This window comes from Anabrus simplex, chromosome 1 (genome assembly GCF_040414725.1).
Source record: "Anabrus simplex isolate iqAnaSimp1 chromosome 1, ASM4041472v1, whole genome shotgun sequence".
NCBI classification, from domain to species: Eukaryota; Metazoa; Arthropoda; class Insecta; order Orthoptera; family Tettigoniidae; genus Anabrus; species Anabrus simplex.
The window spans coordinates 349,744,592-349,763,127 of record NC_090265.1 but is presented as its reverse complement, the minus strand read 5'-3'; the positions used below and the strand labels follow the sequence as shown (position 1 = coordinate 349,763,127).

The following is an 18,536-nucleotide window of genomic DNA, read 5'->3' as shown; positions in this document are numbered from 1 at the left end:
TTGTTTTTTTCTTTTTTCTTTTTTTTTCTTCTGAAACCATATTCAGTTTATGATTTTCAAGTTACGAATGAGTTTAGAGAGACTGTAGGGTTTCTTATAAGTGATTCATGAAACAAGTGTCTATTTTAAACCACATTCAACTTATGAATTTCAAGTCAATATTTTAAATGGACTTTAGATATCAATCTAGACAGACTTTAGGATTTATATGAGTGCGATTATTGAGAACAAGTGTTGATTTTGAACATTTTATAGACTTGCAAAAACACTTTCGACGTACGAAATTTATGAAGGATAAATTTATGTACATCTTTATTTGCATCAGAGAGTTTCTGAATTTTAATTTTGAGTTGATCATATCAATGAAATAATACATTTTCAAGATAATTTCAAGAGTTTAAATGCGAGATAAGAGGGTTATTTTTGTCAAGATTTTGAATAAATTCAGCAGGAAAAATAAGATATATTATTTCGCCCTGCAAAATTCCTTCTCTGTACCGGCTCCTAAGTACTGCACACTGCCTGAGACGTTTCCCATGCTCAAGAGCCCAACAACTTTTCCTGGTACAGTATACCAACAGAAGGGTCTTCCTATGGGGTCACTGGCCTCGGAAATCCTCACTGACACTTACATTGATTTTCTTGAACACACTCATACCATAGGCAAATTTAATGGTATCAAACACTGGACACGCTACGTTGATGACACTTTCATTATCCTAGATTCTTATACTATAGATAGCAATACAGCACTTGAATTACTTAATACCTTTGATCCTCATATAAAGTTCATGATATAGTCCAAAAACTCTCTTAATTATCTCAGTCTAACTATTACTTGCAATCATAGTAAAACTTTTTCTGTTGATATTTACAGGAAGCCCACTCACACAACTAACACATTTCAACAGACTTCTCTACACTCGGGGATGCAGAAGAAGGCGGCTTTTAATAGCATGATTTTCAGAGCACTTACTGTTCCTTTATCTCATAAGAGCTTTAAGAAAGAAATCAACACCATTTATACAATAGCTGAATGTAATGGTTTCAATAAAGGCTTCATGAACAAAATTCTTAAGAAATTTAGAAGTAAACCCAAGACCACCTTGGAAAAAGAACCTCCCCCTTCAATAATAATAACAACAACATATATTCAATTCCTAATAATTTTAAGAAGCACAAGTTGAAAATAACTTTCAAGACCACTTAAACCAACGCTAAAATAGATTTAAATTCCCATACCGTCAATGATAACTGCAAATTTACGAACTCTGGGTTATACAAATTAAAGTGTCAGTCTTGTTTTTAAATGTACGTAGGACAAACAGGCCATAGTTTTAATATAAGATACACTGAACATCGTAACGCCTTGAAGAATAACCGCTACTCAGCCATGAGCGATCATTGGAAGGAACTAAATCATAAATACACAAGTGACCAGGATTTAAAGAGTTTACATTATGAACAAAAAGGTCCCTTACTCAGTATACTTGAGAATATACAGTATATATTGATATTGACAAATACAACTATTCCTCGCACAACTTAAATTAAATCAACAAGAAGAAAAATGTTTTACTGGAAACATTTGTCCCACTCATCTGTCATCAGTTTGTTAACAAAAACTAATTTCACCGTTGATGTTCCAGAACTAGACCCGCCCTTCCCTCAATATCCCCCTCCCATACTTTACCCGTCCTGCTTCCCCCTTCCGCTTCCCCACCTAACCACATCAGCTCTGATCCGCTGCCAGCTGCACACACGCTTAGTGTCAATAGAGACATGAGGCTGACAAGGTCGTACCACCCAAGATGATAGCCTTTTAACGAGTAAGTTGATTGAGCCTTTTCTTTTCACGCGACATTTTGTTTTTTGTTTCATCCATTTATTCCTTTTTTTCCCCATTGCAGGTGATGCGCACTCATTATCCCTTTATTGATGGTCTCACTACGCTGCGCAACACAGATTTCCACTTTTAAAAGGATTAGCAAGTTTTATGTCAACCAAACAAGTTTTTAGAAGAGAGGATTTTTCTACCTCAACAATTTTTTAATATGTCAATCATGATCATTGTCTTTTAATTCCACACACTTTATTAGTGTTTTTCTTTGTTTGCATAAATGTAATATTTGAACTTTTTACTTAGGATGGCTTTTAGATAGGCTGAAACATGTATAGATGTTATCCCATCTAATATAGATGGTTTTTGTATTGAAAAGGAGGATAATATAAGACTTTATTTGTAAAGTGTTAACCATCAATACAGAATGAGTTTTATAACATGCAATAATGGTGCTTGTTCTTTCTTTTAGTCACCTGTTGATATGTTGTGTTGATTGTAGTATGTATGGTATGTTATGTTGAATTTGTATGAAGAAGAATAAGAGATGAATTTACTACCAATGTCTCGAGCTAGAAGAATAATAAACATTACAAGCTCTCAACATGTTTGTTGCAGGTAAATATACAGTACTATAAACAACAGTGTTTATTGTCTCATAACCAATGCTCTAATGTACTTGCTTCTATACAGACTATAACTTTGGATAAAACTACTAACAGACAAGTGCTGTTATTAATTAAATGTGATTAATGTTTATTCGTCTTTGGTTGCAGACCCGCAAGCAGGTACATCCAGAGAACAGATTGAAGAAGGTGATAGTGTACTGAAAAAGGGTGTACCTTTGAGCAGTGAAGAAGTTGACTCTGATGTAGATGAAGATTATATAAAGATTACATGTCTTCAAGTGAAGGAACTTCTGATTCATATGTAGGAGAGGTGGATAATTCATCCAGAAGACAGGCGCACAGCAAAACAACTATTACACAACTAGGAGTTTCCTGCTGGCTCCGCCCGCAATGTGCAAAGTATGGTGTTGTTCGTTACCCTCCTCACGGATGTATTTGCAAAGTTCTGACTTAATGAAATAAAGCACATGATCTGCTGCGGTAATAGAATGTAATATTATGTCAACAAAACACTTGAAAATACATCACACAAAGAAATTGAATTAAATGTTCTTTGGAACAACACTACGCGCTGAATTGTTGAAAAGTCCTTGAAAGATCTTCGTCATGGAGACAAATGTACTCATAACTTTTCTCAGAATCTACCAATTTAAGTAGTTATTACCTCAAAAGAAAGCGCTTGATCCACTGAGTGTTTTTAGACCAAAACGAACTGCGTACCTCAATTAGAACAAAAGATTTAATTGCTTCAATGAGAAAAAAAATGTTGAAGAAATGGAACGTCAAATTGAATGTGCACTCATAATTTTCCTCAGAATCAACCAATTTGAATAGTTAAGAGCTGAAATGAAAGATCCTGATCCACTGAGTGTTCTTAGGTCAAAACGAACTCTGTACCTCAATTAGAGCCAAAGATATGATAGCTTCAAAGAGACAAAAAATGGAAAAAATCAAATAATTTGAGGAAGGCGAATGTTAAGTGATTTATAGTGCCTGATGACAAATCTGTGCATGAATACCTTTCAGTTAAAAAAAAAATGAAGGAAATCGACCGGATAGAATGGCCGTACTGACTGACTTATTTTTCATCAATTTTTTTAATATATAGATACTGTGGAACATGAGTAAGAAACCCCAAGGACTTGTTTTGTAATAAATGTAAAAGGAAATATTCTTCAGGGAAGGAGAATGTGAGCAAAAAAGATAAAATTGTTAGTGCCAGAGAAATGCTCTTCTAGGATGAAATGCTCTGATCAGATATCTGAAAATGATAGACCTAATATTAACTCGTACCAGAATGATGAAAAGAGCATTAATGTAAAGAGCCGGTTCATCCATTCGTGTGTAGGTAGTTACTTTATAGTTTGTTCAAGAAAAAGAGCGGGAAAATCGAGTAGATACAAGGTAAATACCCCTTCTCTATTATTTTACTGTATATAATAAAATAATTTGAGTATGTAAAGAAATGTTCTTAAATACAGTTGTACTCAACACACTGAAAAATATTCAGCCAGAGGTAAACATTCTTAGCAATAAAACTCCTGATGCTACCATCAACAAAATAATACATCATATTTCATCCTTCTCAAATGACAGCCACTACAGTAGGGAGAGATCTGGGAAAAAATCCCTAGTACTTGAGCTGAATATTGAGTATATATATTTGAGCTTCTGTGTAGAAAACAACATTGAATCAACATTTGTAGCTAAAAAAATGCTTCTGTTCCAATGTGTTCAATAAAAGGTTCGGTTACCCCCTGCGGGTGGGGGACGCACATGTAGAATACACCCGTGGTATCCCCTGCCTGTCGTAAGAGGCGACTAACGGGCCCAAGGGGCTCTCAACTTGGGAGTGTGGATTGGCGACCATGGGGCCCTTAGCTGAGTCTTGGCATTGCTTCCACTTACTTGCGCCAGACTCCTCACTTTCGTCTATCCTATCCGACCTCCCTTGGTCAACTCTTGTTCTTTTCCGACCCCAACGGTATTAGAGCATTCGAGGCCTAGGGAGTCTTTCATTTTCGCGCCCTTCGTGGCCCTTGCCTTTCTTCGTCCGTTACTTCATTTTTGAAGTGACGGATCCCTTCTTTCTTCTTTTTTCTCTCTCTTTACCCCCTGTGGGTGGGGGACGCAGACGAATAATGCACCCACGGTATCCCTTGCCTGTCATGAGAGGCGACTAAAAGGGGCGACCAAGGGATGATTGAATTAGAACCATGAAACTACTTTTGATTCGTACCATCACGCGGGGAACACCATGGGTTGCCTGTACTTGCGAGTAGTACCACTATATTAGGTACGAAGTAGGTTTGTGATTAGTAGCAGTAAAGAGGCTGGCATGGGTGATTCCAGTACCCGTGCGTCGTACCCATGTGAGCAACACCGCGGGTCTGGGCGTTGCCTATGAGTTGTACCACTATATGAGCGACACCGTGGGTCTGCGTTGCCTGTGATTAATATCCACTATGTGAGCGACACCACGGGGCCTGTGGGACCGGCATCCATGACTAGTACACCTAGGTGAGGAAACTCATCGGTTTGCGTTGGCTATGAGTGGTACCATTGTGTGAGAAACACCATAGGTCTGCGTTACCTGTACGAAGTACAATACTTGTGAGTAGTACCATCTTGTGTGGAACACCGTGAGTCTTCGCTACTTTTGATTAGTACCCCAACATGACAAACACCATGGTTCTACTTTACTCGCGACATGTACCATTCTGTGGGGCCTTAGACGTGGATTTTGCACCCCTTTAGACATCCAGCATCATTGTGCGTTGCTTTATAAGTGGTCCCTTGGTCGGGTAATACTATTATTTACGATCCTTTTTTGAGTCTGATCCACTGTGTTTGTTTGTTTGTTTGTTTGTTTGTTTGTTTGTTTGTTTGTTTGTTTTTGTTTTTTGTTGGGTTCATGTCCATCCATTCATTCTTCATGACATTTTTTATTTTATTTTGGTCAATGGATGAATTTGAACTTTTTGATATTTCTTTTCGTACCATTAGGGGTCGATGACGTCTATGTCAGGCTCCTTTAAACAACAAGCATCATCATCATCATCAAAAGGTTCAGTTTTTCATTCCTGACACCAGAAGTAGACACTTGCAATACCTGTGATTCCTTCATTGCTTAATTGAGTGATCTGAGCCAATCACAAAAAGATACCATAAAAGCTTCGTATGACTTGCATCTTCCAGAGTCCAAAACTGTATGAAATTAAAAGTAAGGACACTACCTTCTCAAAACAGAATCTGAAACATAAAATTTTAACAGATGACCTCCAAAAGTGTTTAGCAATGCCTGTAAATTTTGATAAACTCAAACTGTAGACACTAAACTTCTCAATGTATGACTCTTCCAATACAGTCATTCAGTGCATGATGTGGGACGAAATAGTGTCAGCAAGCAGTATTGAAATGGGCTGACAACGTGGATGAGCTAACACTCTCGACAGATAATTGCTTTGGGCAAAATAAGAGTATGGCTATTAAAATGTACTCTTTTGGTATCATATAGAGAGGTACCCTCAAATTAAATACATGAAACAAAGTTTTGCAGAATGGTCGTACTCACATGGAACCAAGAGAGTTGACCATGCGGATAGGGTCGCATAGCTATGATGGTGGATTCAATTCCCACTGTCAGCAAGCCTGAAGATAGTTTTCCATGGTTTCCTGTGTCACACCAAGCCCTTTCCCATCGTTGCGTCACCAAAAACCTTGGACATGATAGAGTGACGTTAAACCACTAGCATAAAAAAAACCTTGCATGGAAGTCGATATTGCCCTTATAGAAATGAACATTATGTTTATTTCAACACCATGGCGGTTAGTACAGCAGTGTTCCAGCAAATATGTTGTGCACAATATGGAACTTGAAGATGTCAAGGATTTAAGTCACAATATTCAGTTCAGTTCCAAACTCACCTTTTATGATAAGAAAATTGAAACTAAAAAAAAGATAGGTTCAGCAGCCACAGTTATTGCTTTCTTAGCACTTTGATTTTAAACCTACCGTGAAGCAATAATGTACCTTGGGTGAAGCAACAGCCTGGAGTTACACCGGATGAAGTAGCATTTCTCATCGTCACAACTTCCCAAACTCCATCAGATAAGAAACATACCAAATACATATGGCGCCAGCTCCAAACTCTGAAATCAAGAACACCACCCACACCAAGCTATTCACAACCGTTTGCAACGCTAGACATCAATGCTGCTCTCAAAGATGTTAAACCAAATGAAGCTGCAGGTTTGGATGTCATTCATCCAAAATTTCTCATTCATTTAGGGAAGAATTCAAGAAGTTGGCTGGCAAGGTTTTATACTGACCTTCTACAGAATGGACAACTCCCGGTAGAATTCAAACGAACGAAAGTGATTTCCATCTTGAAACCGGGTAAGCCTGCCAATGTCCCGAGCAGTTATAGACCAGTTGCCCTTCTTGGTTGCTGTTATAAGCTTTTTGAGAGGCTAATCTACAGCAGAATCAGTGCAACTATTTTTCAGCATATTCCAATTGATCAAGCCGAATTCAGGCCAAATTGCAGCTGCTGTGATCAAGTGCTTTCTCTGACATCCCACATTGAAGCAGGTTTCCAGAAACAACTCCAGACCTCAGCCGCATTCATTGATCTTGCAACAGCATTTGACACAGTGTGGAGGGAAGAATTAATTTACAAGCTTCTCCGAATTCAAAATCAAAATCAAAATCTCTTTATTTGCAAATGAGGTGTCTACCTCGGTGGCAAATGGTACACTAAAATACATTATTATCAAGCACTAAATATTAAATTAACAAGAGAAGAAAATTTTCCTATAATACAATATACAATTTACGCTAACAATGTTTTCTATTAAACACACAGCTCATCCTTAATAAATTTATGCTGTTTACAAAATTCTACTTATAATATCTCCTGTACTACTTACAAATATAGTCAATTGATATACAGTATGTGGAATTACTTCAAATGATACTATACAACTGGTATAAGATTAATGTTTACATTGCACTTATTTACTTATATTTTTTTTTTTTTTTACCGTTCCGGAACCTAAGTAGCATAACGATCTGCTGCGTCTTAACCAGAGCCCCTTTTGCCACCACTTTTCAGAGTTCCTGAAGGGCCTTCACAGCTACTGTAGCGGTCCCAGGGCCCTCGAAGTCCCCACTGTACTTCACCCCTACAGGCAGTCCCCTACTTTGGCTGTCCCCTACTTTGGCTGTCCAAACTCCTTAGACCAGGGGATGGAATTAATTTATTCACACACATAACCTGCACTGGTCGAATGCCCTCCAACACTTCATTTATTTTCTCTGTTGCTGTTTATTCTCTTCTTGAATATCTGTACAGATTTTGGAAAAGGATCAAACACTACCCCTGGTAAACTGTTCCACTCCTTCACACCCTTCCCAATGAATGAAAATTTATCCCAATTGCTTCTGCTAAAATTCCTTCTAATTTTATATTTGTGGTCAGTCCTGCCGATATAATTGTTTTCCAACTGAAGCCTCTCACGGATATCTCCCCATGTTTCTTCTCCTGTATAGGCTCTATATAATCCCGTAAGTCTAGTTTTCTCCCTTCTCTTACTTAAAGTTTCCCAACCAAGTTCCTTTAACATTTCTGATACACTACTCTTTCTCCTGAAATCCCCTGTTACAAACCTTGCTGCTTTCCTCTGCACACTATCTATTTCTTTTATTAGGTATTCTTGGTGACGATCCCAAACATTGTTTGCATATTCCAATAATGGACGAACCATACTCGAGTAACTTTTTTCTTTTAATTCTTTGTTGCATCCTTTAAGTAGCCTCATTATGACATGTAACGATCTGTATGCTTTCCCAACAATGTCATCAACATGACCCTTCCAGTGCAAATTACTTTCAAATCTCACACCTAAGTATTCACACTTGCCGTCTTTTGGGATAACTACCTCATCCAAGGTATATTCAAATTCAGTTTTAAAGCTCCTGTTTGTAAAAGTTGTAACAGTTGATTTGCCTCCATTAACCTTCATATTATTTTCTTCAACCCATTGTTGGATACTTTCAAGGTCCCTTTGTAATTCTGAACAATCCTCAATGTTGTTTATTTCCTTATAAACAATTATGTCATCTGCAGACAATCTTATTTTTGATGTTATATTGTTCCCTAAATCATTTGCATGTATTAAGAAAAGTAACGGACCGATTATACTACCCTGTGCAATTCCCTTCCAAACTTTCTCTTCCTGAGATACATTATTTCCTACTTTGACTTTCTGAACCCTTGAATTTAGAAATGTTTTTATCCATCGTGTAACCCTTACGTCCAATCCTATTCCCTCCAATTTCTTTAATAATATTCCATGTTCCACTCTATCAAAGGCTTTGGAAAGATCTATGGCTATGCAGTCTAACTGACCTCCTAAATTCAATTGATCTGATATGTCCTGCTGAAATCCCACCAGTTGTGCCTCACAAGAAAATTTCTTTCTAAATCCATACTGGCTCCTCATGAACCAATTTTTATCATCACATATCCCTCTGATGTACTTCGATATTAAACTCTCCAGTATTTTACAAACTATACTGGTCAGGCTGATTGATCTGTAGTTCTCTGGTTTCCTTTTATCACCCTTTCCTTTATAAATTGGTATTATTATAGATTCCTTCGATTCCTTTGGTATTACACTATTATTTATGACATAGTCAAAGAGAAATTTTAAATACGGCACTATGTACCACCCCATTGTCTTTAATACCTCCTCAGTAATTTGATCACTTCCTGCAGCTTTTCCTTGTTGAAGCAGTTGGATTTCTCTGAAAATATCTTCGTTTGTGAATGAGAAGCTTCTTGTTTCCCTCTGTCTCTCTCCCTCTCTATCTTCTGTTTCGGTTTCCAACTCTTGACAATCATCTACTGAATCTCTAAATTCCCTACTAAATAGGTTTGCTTTCTCAGTATCTGTTAAATAGTGTTCACCCCCTTCTCCCACCAATGTAGGAATTTGGATTCCTTTTCCTTTTTGATTCCTGATATATGAATACAGCTTTTTCCATTTCCCTTTGTGGTCATTACCCTCATGAAGTATGCCATTCATATAATTCTCTTTTGCTTCCTTTTTCACTCTATTCAGTTCCCTCATTAGCTGTTTTCTAGTTTCTCTACTCTCCCTACCCTCTTTGATTTTCCTGTTTACTATTCTACATTTTCTTTTTAATTTTCTTATTTCCCTTGTATAATAAACAGGGTCTGAGGTCATTTTACCCTTCTTAACAGGTACAAATCTCTTCTCTCCTTCCCAAATGATTCCTTTAAATTTAGCCCAAAGTGTATCCACGTTACTCCCTTCACTTATCCAACAACTGAATTGTGATTTAAGGTAAGTCCCAAATTCATCAACTTGAGTTTTTCTGTACAATTTCTTGTCTTGTGTAACCCTCTTATTAAGCCTTTTTGGTACGAGTCCTATATCCATTATTACAGCCTTATGGTCTCCTATTCCTTCAATTACCTCAGTTTTATCAACAATTTCCCATGGTTTAACCAAGAATACATCTAGTAAGTTATTGAGATGAGTCGGTTCTTGTACTACTTGTGTAAATCCTCCCTCCCAAATTAACTTATTTGCCAGTTTCTGTTCATGGGCTTCACTTGCAACTCCATTCCATTCAACTTCAGGCAAATTTAGATCTCCCCCAATTATTACCACATCATTATTATTGTTTTTATGAGTATAATCTATTATTTTCTCAAAGATTTCCATGTCTCTTTCCTCTCTTCCAGGTCTGTATGTTCCTATAATTCCCACCTCCTTCATATTATCACAAACTAATTTTATCCCTAATATTTCATCCCTTTCATCGGTAAACCATTCATGTGAACAGTAAGTTTCCTTCACCAGAATAAACACCCCCCCTCCCTTTTTATCTCCTCGGTCTCTACGATAGACTGTGTACCCTTCTGGAAATACTTCTCTATTACCCACCCCTTCTTTCAACCACGATTCCACTCCTATCACCACATCAGTTTCATAAGATTCCATCAATGTACCAAATTTTAATTGTTTATTTACTACACTTTGACAGCTTACCAAGAGCAATTTCAGACCCCCTTCCTCCCTAAAACTTGACTGTTGCAATTGGGTAACTTGAAATTCCTTAGTATCCTGAGTTTCTTTTTCTAGTTGACTGAGCCAGCTTGAAGTACAGCTGGCTCTTTCTACTAGTTTTCCTGGTCAGTATTATAACTCAAGGGAGTTGCCTGTTTTACGTACATATTTTAAGATTAATAAAATCTAGAACAATATTTGCTATCTTTCGTTTACCTGAATTGTTTAGATGGAGGCCATGTTTTTTATAACAGTATCTCTCAAAACTGCTGCATTCAATAACCTGAGTATTCCGAAAATGTTTACAAATTTTAACAATATCTGTATTGACCTTGTCCACTTCAATGTTCACACACGAGTCTCTACTCAAATCATGCCTGTGGGGCACGTTCACTACAAAGACGTTAGTGTGGGTCAGCTTCCCTAGTGTATGTTTAAGTTGTGATCTTACATTCTTGGCGTCGTCGTGAGCTACGTCGTACGTCCCACCGATGATAAGCACGACATCGCCGCTCCCGAAGTTTCTAGTTGCTGCTTCTATGTTTTCCAGAACACTGCTGATAGAAGCTCCTAGATATATTTCTCCGGTTGCTGCTATATTCTCGTCGTTCATCACTCCCGCAATTCCCCTTCCTTGGCTATCACCAAACACAGCTACCTTCGCTGATATAGGTCTAACTGGGTCTTGAATCTGAATTCTAGGCCTACCCTGTAGGACCATCGTGCAGATTATAAATAACATGCTCAGTGATAGAAGATTCCGAGTGTATATGGGAAACAGTATGAATACAGAAAGGAAACTCAAGAATTAATTTACCTCAAGGATTGGTACTGTCTCCCCTACTGTTCAATTTGTATATCTCCGATCTCCCAGAAACATCATCACGAAAATTCTGTTATGCTGATGATATAACACTAGCCACTCAACATCAAGACCTTAGTGTGACAGAAGATATGCTACAAAGAGACCTGATCTCACTTGAAATGTACTTTAAGAAATGGCGACTGAATCCTAATCCTAACAAATCAGAAGTGCCATGTTTTCATCTGAATAATCACCAAGCTGGCATTAAACTTCACATATTACTGAGCTCGATAGCTGCAGTCGCTAAAGTGCGGCCAGTATCCAGTAATCAGGAGATAATGGGTTCGAGCCCCACTGTCAGCAGCCCTGAAGATGGTTTTCCGTGGTTTCCCATTTTCACACCAGGCAAATGTCGGGGCTGTACCTTAATTAAGGCCATGGCCGCTTCCTTCCAATCCCTAGGTCTTTCCTATCCCATCGTTGCCGTAAGACATATCTGTGTTGGTGCGACGTAAAGAAAAAAAAAAACTTGTCATCATGAACTTCGGCACAGCTGGTATCCAAAATATTTGGGTATTATACTTGATCGCACACTATCTTACAAACAAGATCTTATGAATCTGTCCAAAAAACTCAAAACACTTTATAATATCCTTCAGAAATTGCGTGGCTTAAGTTGGGGTTCCTCAGCAAAGACTTTATGCTTTGGGACTGGTTTTCTCCTGTGCTGAGTACTGTGTACCAGTTTGGCTATAATAATAATAATTAATAATAATAATGAACAATAACAATGAATAGTAACAATGAAAGAATACTGTAAGGAAAGGAAAGAACAACTAAGGAGGAACAATTGAAATTGTAACGTGGTCCTTAGAAGGCCGGAACGCAAGAGTAATAATAATAATAATAATAATAATAATAATAATAATAATAATAATAATAATAATTGTATGGCCTCAGCTACCGTGTGGAGACATTTCAATTTGACGCCATCTGGCTGTCTGCTCATCAATTTCGATGTTCCGTTTTACTCTAGGTCCACTAGATGGCAGACCGAGTAAACTGAAACTCTCTTGGCGTCTATGGCTGAGATATTAATGAATTTTGTCAGGATCTTGTACATGCCGACATTGTACGACATGGAGTGTCGAATGGACTCTTTTCCACCCTTCAAAAATCCGACTTCCTTTGCCGGGTTTGAACCGCTGTCATGGGATCCGGAGGCCGACACTCTACCACTGATCCACAGATAGCCCGTATACAAGACTCATTGATACTCAACTGGATGCTACCATGCATTAATATTTGGTACTATCCAATCCTCAACCCTTTATTGGCTCCCAGTTTTGTAAGGTATAATGCCACCTGATTTAAGAAGATCAAATGCTCTCATTCGAGAGTACAAGAAGATTGAAATGAACCCTCAACTGCCTGTTTTGGATGATATTCCCGTTCTCAGAATAACGAGGCTCAAGTCACGTCATCCATTTTTGCGTGATCCTGTCATATTGGCTGTTGGGAATTTTCACCCTTTAGAAGAATGGAGAAGTCGCTGGAAAGTTGCCACAGATAGTTCCCTACACAACATCTTTTCTGGCGAACATCTTCCTGGTTGACATCATCGACTGCGTAAGCTTTGGACCACTGAATCAGGTGAGAACAAATCATGGATGATGCAGGGATGCCTTTTATAAGTGGAAATACTGTATTTCATCACCAGAGTGCGACTGTAGTGTCTCTCGGCAGATGATCCTCCATATTGTAAGTGAATGTGTACGACGATCCTACACAGGTAGTCCGAGTGACTCTTTGGAACCAACAGAGGAAGCTATGCAGTGGATCATCCAACTGGACATTCTACTATAATTAAATCTTGCTCCCAAGAAACATGTTTCTTGTCTGTGTATATTTGTAAATATTGTGTACTTGTATACATGTATCTGACTTGTTGCCATACGCCAATAATAATAATAATAATAATAATAATAATAATAATAATAATGTGGTACAATGGCAGGATCCGATATGTCAAAAAAAATCAAATTTTCGGTTTTAATGCCGATATGGTAGATTTAGCAATGAAGATTATGATAGCAAAGCCCGGTATGATTCCAGTGCCCATAGAATGTGTTGTTCCCAAAATAAAGATTCCGATATGTTCAGTACATAGATATTGAGGCAACTGAATGATTTGTTCCCTGAACTCTCTGAATAAATAATAATATAACTTGTTCCTTCTTTTTATTACATTCACAGATGCATTTTATAAAAACTTGAGATATACCAGTTCTAACAGGATCTACCCTGGCAATGTTGATGGTGATGATAATGATTAAAAATGCACATAAAGGACTGTTGCCTAGTTTACATTGTGGGGAAGGATCATATTTGGTTGTGGTAGGAACTTTCACTAGTACTACTTTTCCTAAAACAATATGTGAATGTTTAGTTACGTTCAGGTGATTGTGTATTGTTTCATGTGCTATGTCTTATATCATTACGAAGCATATTCTTGTCAATCATATCTCCTTTTATCCTAGGACTCCAAAGAGAGGCATACATTGAACCCAGAACTTTATATTCTTCTTCTATATGCCTTGCCCAGTCTCCCGAACGTTGGCGATCAGTATGAACATTGTTCATCGATCTTTAGCAACATGGTAGAGTTGTGCGACGGTTCGTATTCCAGTCCACTCTTGAATGTTCTTGAGACATGACATTCTTTTTCTGCCTACTCCTTGCGGTCCTTCGATTTTGCCCTTTAAAATGAGGTGTAATACTACATATCTTTCACCACGTAACACATGCCCCAAGTACGCAATTTTCCTGCATTTGATGTTGATCACTAGTTATCTTTTAGAGTTTGCTCTCTGTAATATTTGTTCTTTAGAGACATGCTGTGTCCAGGAGACTCATAGCATCTGTCTATGAAACCACATTTCTAGAGCTTCCAGCCTTTTTCTGGTGGTCGTTTCAAAGGTCCAAGCTTCAACTCCATAAAGCAAAATTGACCAAATATAACATTTAACCATGCACTGTTTCCGTTTTAAGTTTAAAGCATCATCACATTACTTGAATGCTGATCTTGCCATTTCTATACGGGTCTTAATTTTGAGATCTGGGTTTAAATCATCTGATATCACTGATATTTTCCTTTAAAATGTGTACAGACCCTTCTCCTTTTCAGTAATTGTCTCTTGACTAGTGTATAAGACCATCGTCATCATCAGGGTTAGGATTTTTAGGTGCGCACCTTTTTTGTTAGGGTAAATTAAAGCTGTTTCACAGTGTGAAATTTTGTTTCTAGTTGCAAAGAGAGGCATTATTCATGCACCTTTTTCCCTTTGGGGGGGGGGGGGGGGGACTTTTATCCCTTTTTTCTTTTAAGTTTAATTCCAATTTATTATTATGTACATATTTTATACCCACACTGGAGCACTTAAATCAATACATTTGAGTTAATTTCTTCTTTTTCTCCCAGAACTTTCTCATCCTCTCCGACCTGGAAGCCCTTTGTGTGTCCAATATAGTATATTGTTTCCGTTCAACTGTTCTTACTTTGAGACATGCTTTTGTTCTTCAAAATCCTCTTCTCTTTTCTGTCTTTGATTTGTTGCCAAGCTATACCCAATTCTTCCAAATCATCCTGAACTTCTTTGAACCAATTATTATTGATTTTATTTTTCAAAATGTAATCAAATAGTTGTTTCAATATCCTGGTGGTGTCTGGTAATCTTGATATGTGACAGAAAAAGGAAATTCTTCTTTTACGCATTGTAGATATTATTGATTCACATTCACGCTAGACAATATTGTTAGGCAACAATCTCCACTGTCCATCAACTTGGTGTTTTTTAATAATAATTGTTCTAAGAATTCTTCTATCATTTTTCTGTAATTTGTCGGTTGTAGATTTTACATTTAACTTGAATAAAGTTTCACTAGCATACGTTGCCTCTGATGGAATTATAGTGTTTGAGCTTAGCGTTTATCGAAAGAGATTTCTTTTTTTTTAATAGGTTGGCCAGGTAAGTCTTCGTGCTTGTTTAAATTTAGTTGTTCTATGTTATTATTTCCAATTTATTCTATAAGATTTCTAATCAGTGTAAAATATTTAACTTTCAATTAACGTCTCCTCAGCTTGTTGTGTACGCGCGAATAGTAAGCCTACCTCTTTACCACTATAATGTAGCCCGCAATAATGCAATTGACGATGAGTGATTCTATCCCACCAGAATCAGTAGCCTGCTGTTCGTGAATGTGAGTTTGTTACTATGTGAGATGCCATCTGTTCGCAGGGAGGTGGAGGCTGGTGACGCAGAGATGTCAGCAACCGCACCCGTGTAGTTCCGAGAATTGAGACTGGGTTCTGCTTGAAGTTACTAGAAATTGCTGAGACTTCAGTTCCAGCATGAATGAGAACATCTGGTAACTGTCGTGGTGTTATAAGAGAGTGTGGACAGCAAGTGAGCAAGTGAACTGGTGTTAGCACTTTATTACAGTACTAAACGAGTGTACTACTAAATTTTACCATGCCAAAGGTGTCCAGTGCCCGATTTATTGCTCTGGCTCAGGAATTCAAACAAGATTTCATAGACATTGATGGAACTGTTATGCAATGTACTATTTGTGATTCAAGAATTTTGTTCGATTATAAACACTAGCGAGATCACATCAAACAACACATTTCCAGCTCTAAGCATCAAATGAATAAGACTCTTCAAGCGAACAAATCGCGGCAACCTCTATTACGAAATGCGTTTCAACAGAGTTCTTCAAAAAGCCAAAATTTGAAGGAATTAAACATTGATTTGTGTGCAGCTCTTACACAAGCAGGAATTCCACTCAATAAGGTGAAACATACAGCCTTCAAGGGGTTTCTTGAAAAATACACAAAGATGTCAATGCCCGATGAGAGTATTTAAAGAATAAACTACATGGAGCCTGTTTACCAAGAAACCATACAAAGAATCAGGAAGAAAGTGTCCGATTGCAATGTGGGGAATCATTGTGGATGAAACCATAGACTCAATGGAACGATATGTTTTGAACATTCCCTTAGCAGGGGAGAACGTTAAGCCCATGTTGTTAAAAATGTATGAGCTGCCGAAAGCCAATGCCAGCACAGTAATGCAATTAATTATGGACTTCTGCCAAAAACTCTGCAAACTGGTATCAAGTTTGAAAAACTTCTTCTTGCGGTTATGGACCAAGCTGCATACATGGTTTCAGCTGTTAACCAATTGAAACCTTTATTTCCTAAGTTGAAGCATGTGACGTACTTCGTTCGTGCTCTTCACAGGGTTTGTGAATACATAAGGAACGAATACGACTTCGCAAATCAATTCATCTCTGCCCTGTAGACGATTCTACTGAAAGTTCCGAGTTGTGTTGTTGCCTACAGGGAAACCACTGGCCTGCCCCTCTCAAATTTCCCGGTCATTACTCTCTGGGGATCGTGGATTGAGTGTGCTGCTATGTTGTGTGAGAATTTTGAGAAAATTAGAGAGTTTGTGCGTTCTTTAGAACCAGCCGATGCAGGTACAATTTCTAAGGCACAGCAACTTCTGTTACCGGAGAAAATACATAATTTGCAGACAGAACTATATTGTGTCCATACTTACAAGTACCTGACTGCAGTTATTAAGTGATTAGAAGAACAAAGTCTGAAAGAGGAAAAACAATGGGATATTTTTACTTCTGTAAGGGAGCAGTTAGGTGGCTTTGCCAAAGACAAACTTTGGTCTTCAGAAGAATCCAGACATTGAGGAATTCACACAGCTGTAGAGTTGCCATTCCGAGTGAATACAAGGTTTGCCCCACTGATTTCTGTGGATGTCGAAAGAAGCTTTAGCATCTACAAAGATATTCTATCTCCTAATAGAAACAGATTTACTTTTAAAAATGTAGAGATGCTTAATGTCTTGAAGTACAACAACTTCATGTTTTTTCCTTCTTTTGATGAGTGATAATTTGATGTACTTGTTTGTAATTCAATAAACTAGAATAGAGAAAAGAGAAATCATTGAATTAGTTGAATAAACCAGCACCTTTTGGTCCCTTTTTTACCTTATTTGAACACCTTTTCCTTCTTTTTTCATCTGAAATTTGCACCTAAAAATCCTAACCCTGGTCATCATCATTTTCCTTTCCCATTATCCAGTTGTAGCCGGGTAGGGGCAAATATGGTTCCTCTCCACTTTCTTTGGCCTTTCCACCGCTCCTCCTCCAACACTTGTCCTTGTCCAGGTTTCTAATACAGCATTGGATTGGGTCCTTCCATCTCATTCGTGGTCGTCTGCAGCCTCTCCTTCCTTGTATTTGCATTTCCATCACCTTTTTTGGCATTCTTTCATCCCTCATTTGCTTTATGTGCCCAAACCATCTTAATCGACTCTTTTCTATTCTATCATTAATTTTTTCCACTCCAATTTCTTCCAGGATTTTCTCATTCCTTATTTTGTTTCTTCTACTCTTTTGTATCATACTCCTTAAGAACATTTTGACTGCCTGTATTCGACTCTCATCTTTGTCATTGTCCAAGTTTCTGTTCCATAAGTTGTTATGGCTACGTAATATATCTTGTACATAGTTTCCTTTACTTCTATTGGCACATCTTTGTCCCATGACATGTTTGTTACACTATGACAGAAACAGCTTCCAGCTTGAATCCTCTTACTAATTTCAGCATCCAGTCGAGCATTCTCCATTAATTCACTCCCCAGGTATTTGAACGTCTCCACTACTTCCAGGGAAACCCCAATGCCTCCATATCTTAGGAGATGGAATGGCCCATAAGTCTGGCACTGATGGTCTGGCTGCAATCAAACACACACAGAGATCTCGTACCGTGCCCGTCCTGTTGTCATCTGTTGCTCACACGGCCAATATGAGGCCTGAGGAGATTGCAGTCACATGCTATGCCGTACTATTATATTGCACCATTTTGCCAAAATAGCAGCTATCTTTAATTCATTTGCTCAGCATTGTTTTTTTAGATTGATTTTGGTGTATGGAAATGAAAACTGGGTAGACTCTGAACATCTTATTCATAAGTTGGAAGTAACAGACATTAAAGTAATGAGAATTATTGCTGGCACAAAGAGGTGGGGGAGGCGAAAATGGCAGGAGGGTATTCAGATTGAGTAGATAGAACACA

At 37.9% G+C, this 18,536-nt stretch overlaps 1 protein-coding gene across 3 annotated transcripts in view; it reads left to right on the top strand.

Annotated features, from left to right (window-relative positions):
* Nucleotides 1-18,536, top strand: part of LOC136866052 (zinc finger CCHC domain-containing protein 17) — a 182,755-nt gene that overhangs the window by 133,809 nt on the left and 30,410 nt on the right. Inside the window, exon 7 of one of the 3 annotated variants that reach the window (XM_067142717.2) lies at nt 1,911-2,279. The exons of the other annotated variants lie outside the window; for them this stretch is intronic. Within the exon in view, the coding sequence (XP_066998818.2) occupies nt 1,911-1,979 (69 nt within the window). The 3' untranslated portion in view covers nt 1,980-2,279. Of the gene's footprint in view, nt 1-1,910; nt 2,280-18,536 lie in introns of those variants that run through there. 3 annotated transcript variants of the gene reach the window in all.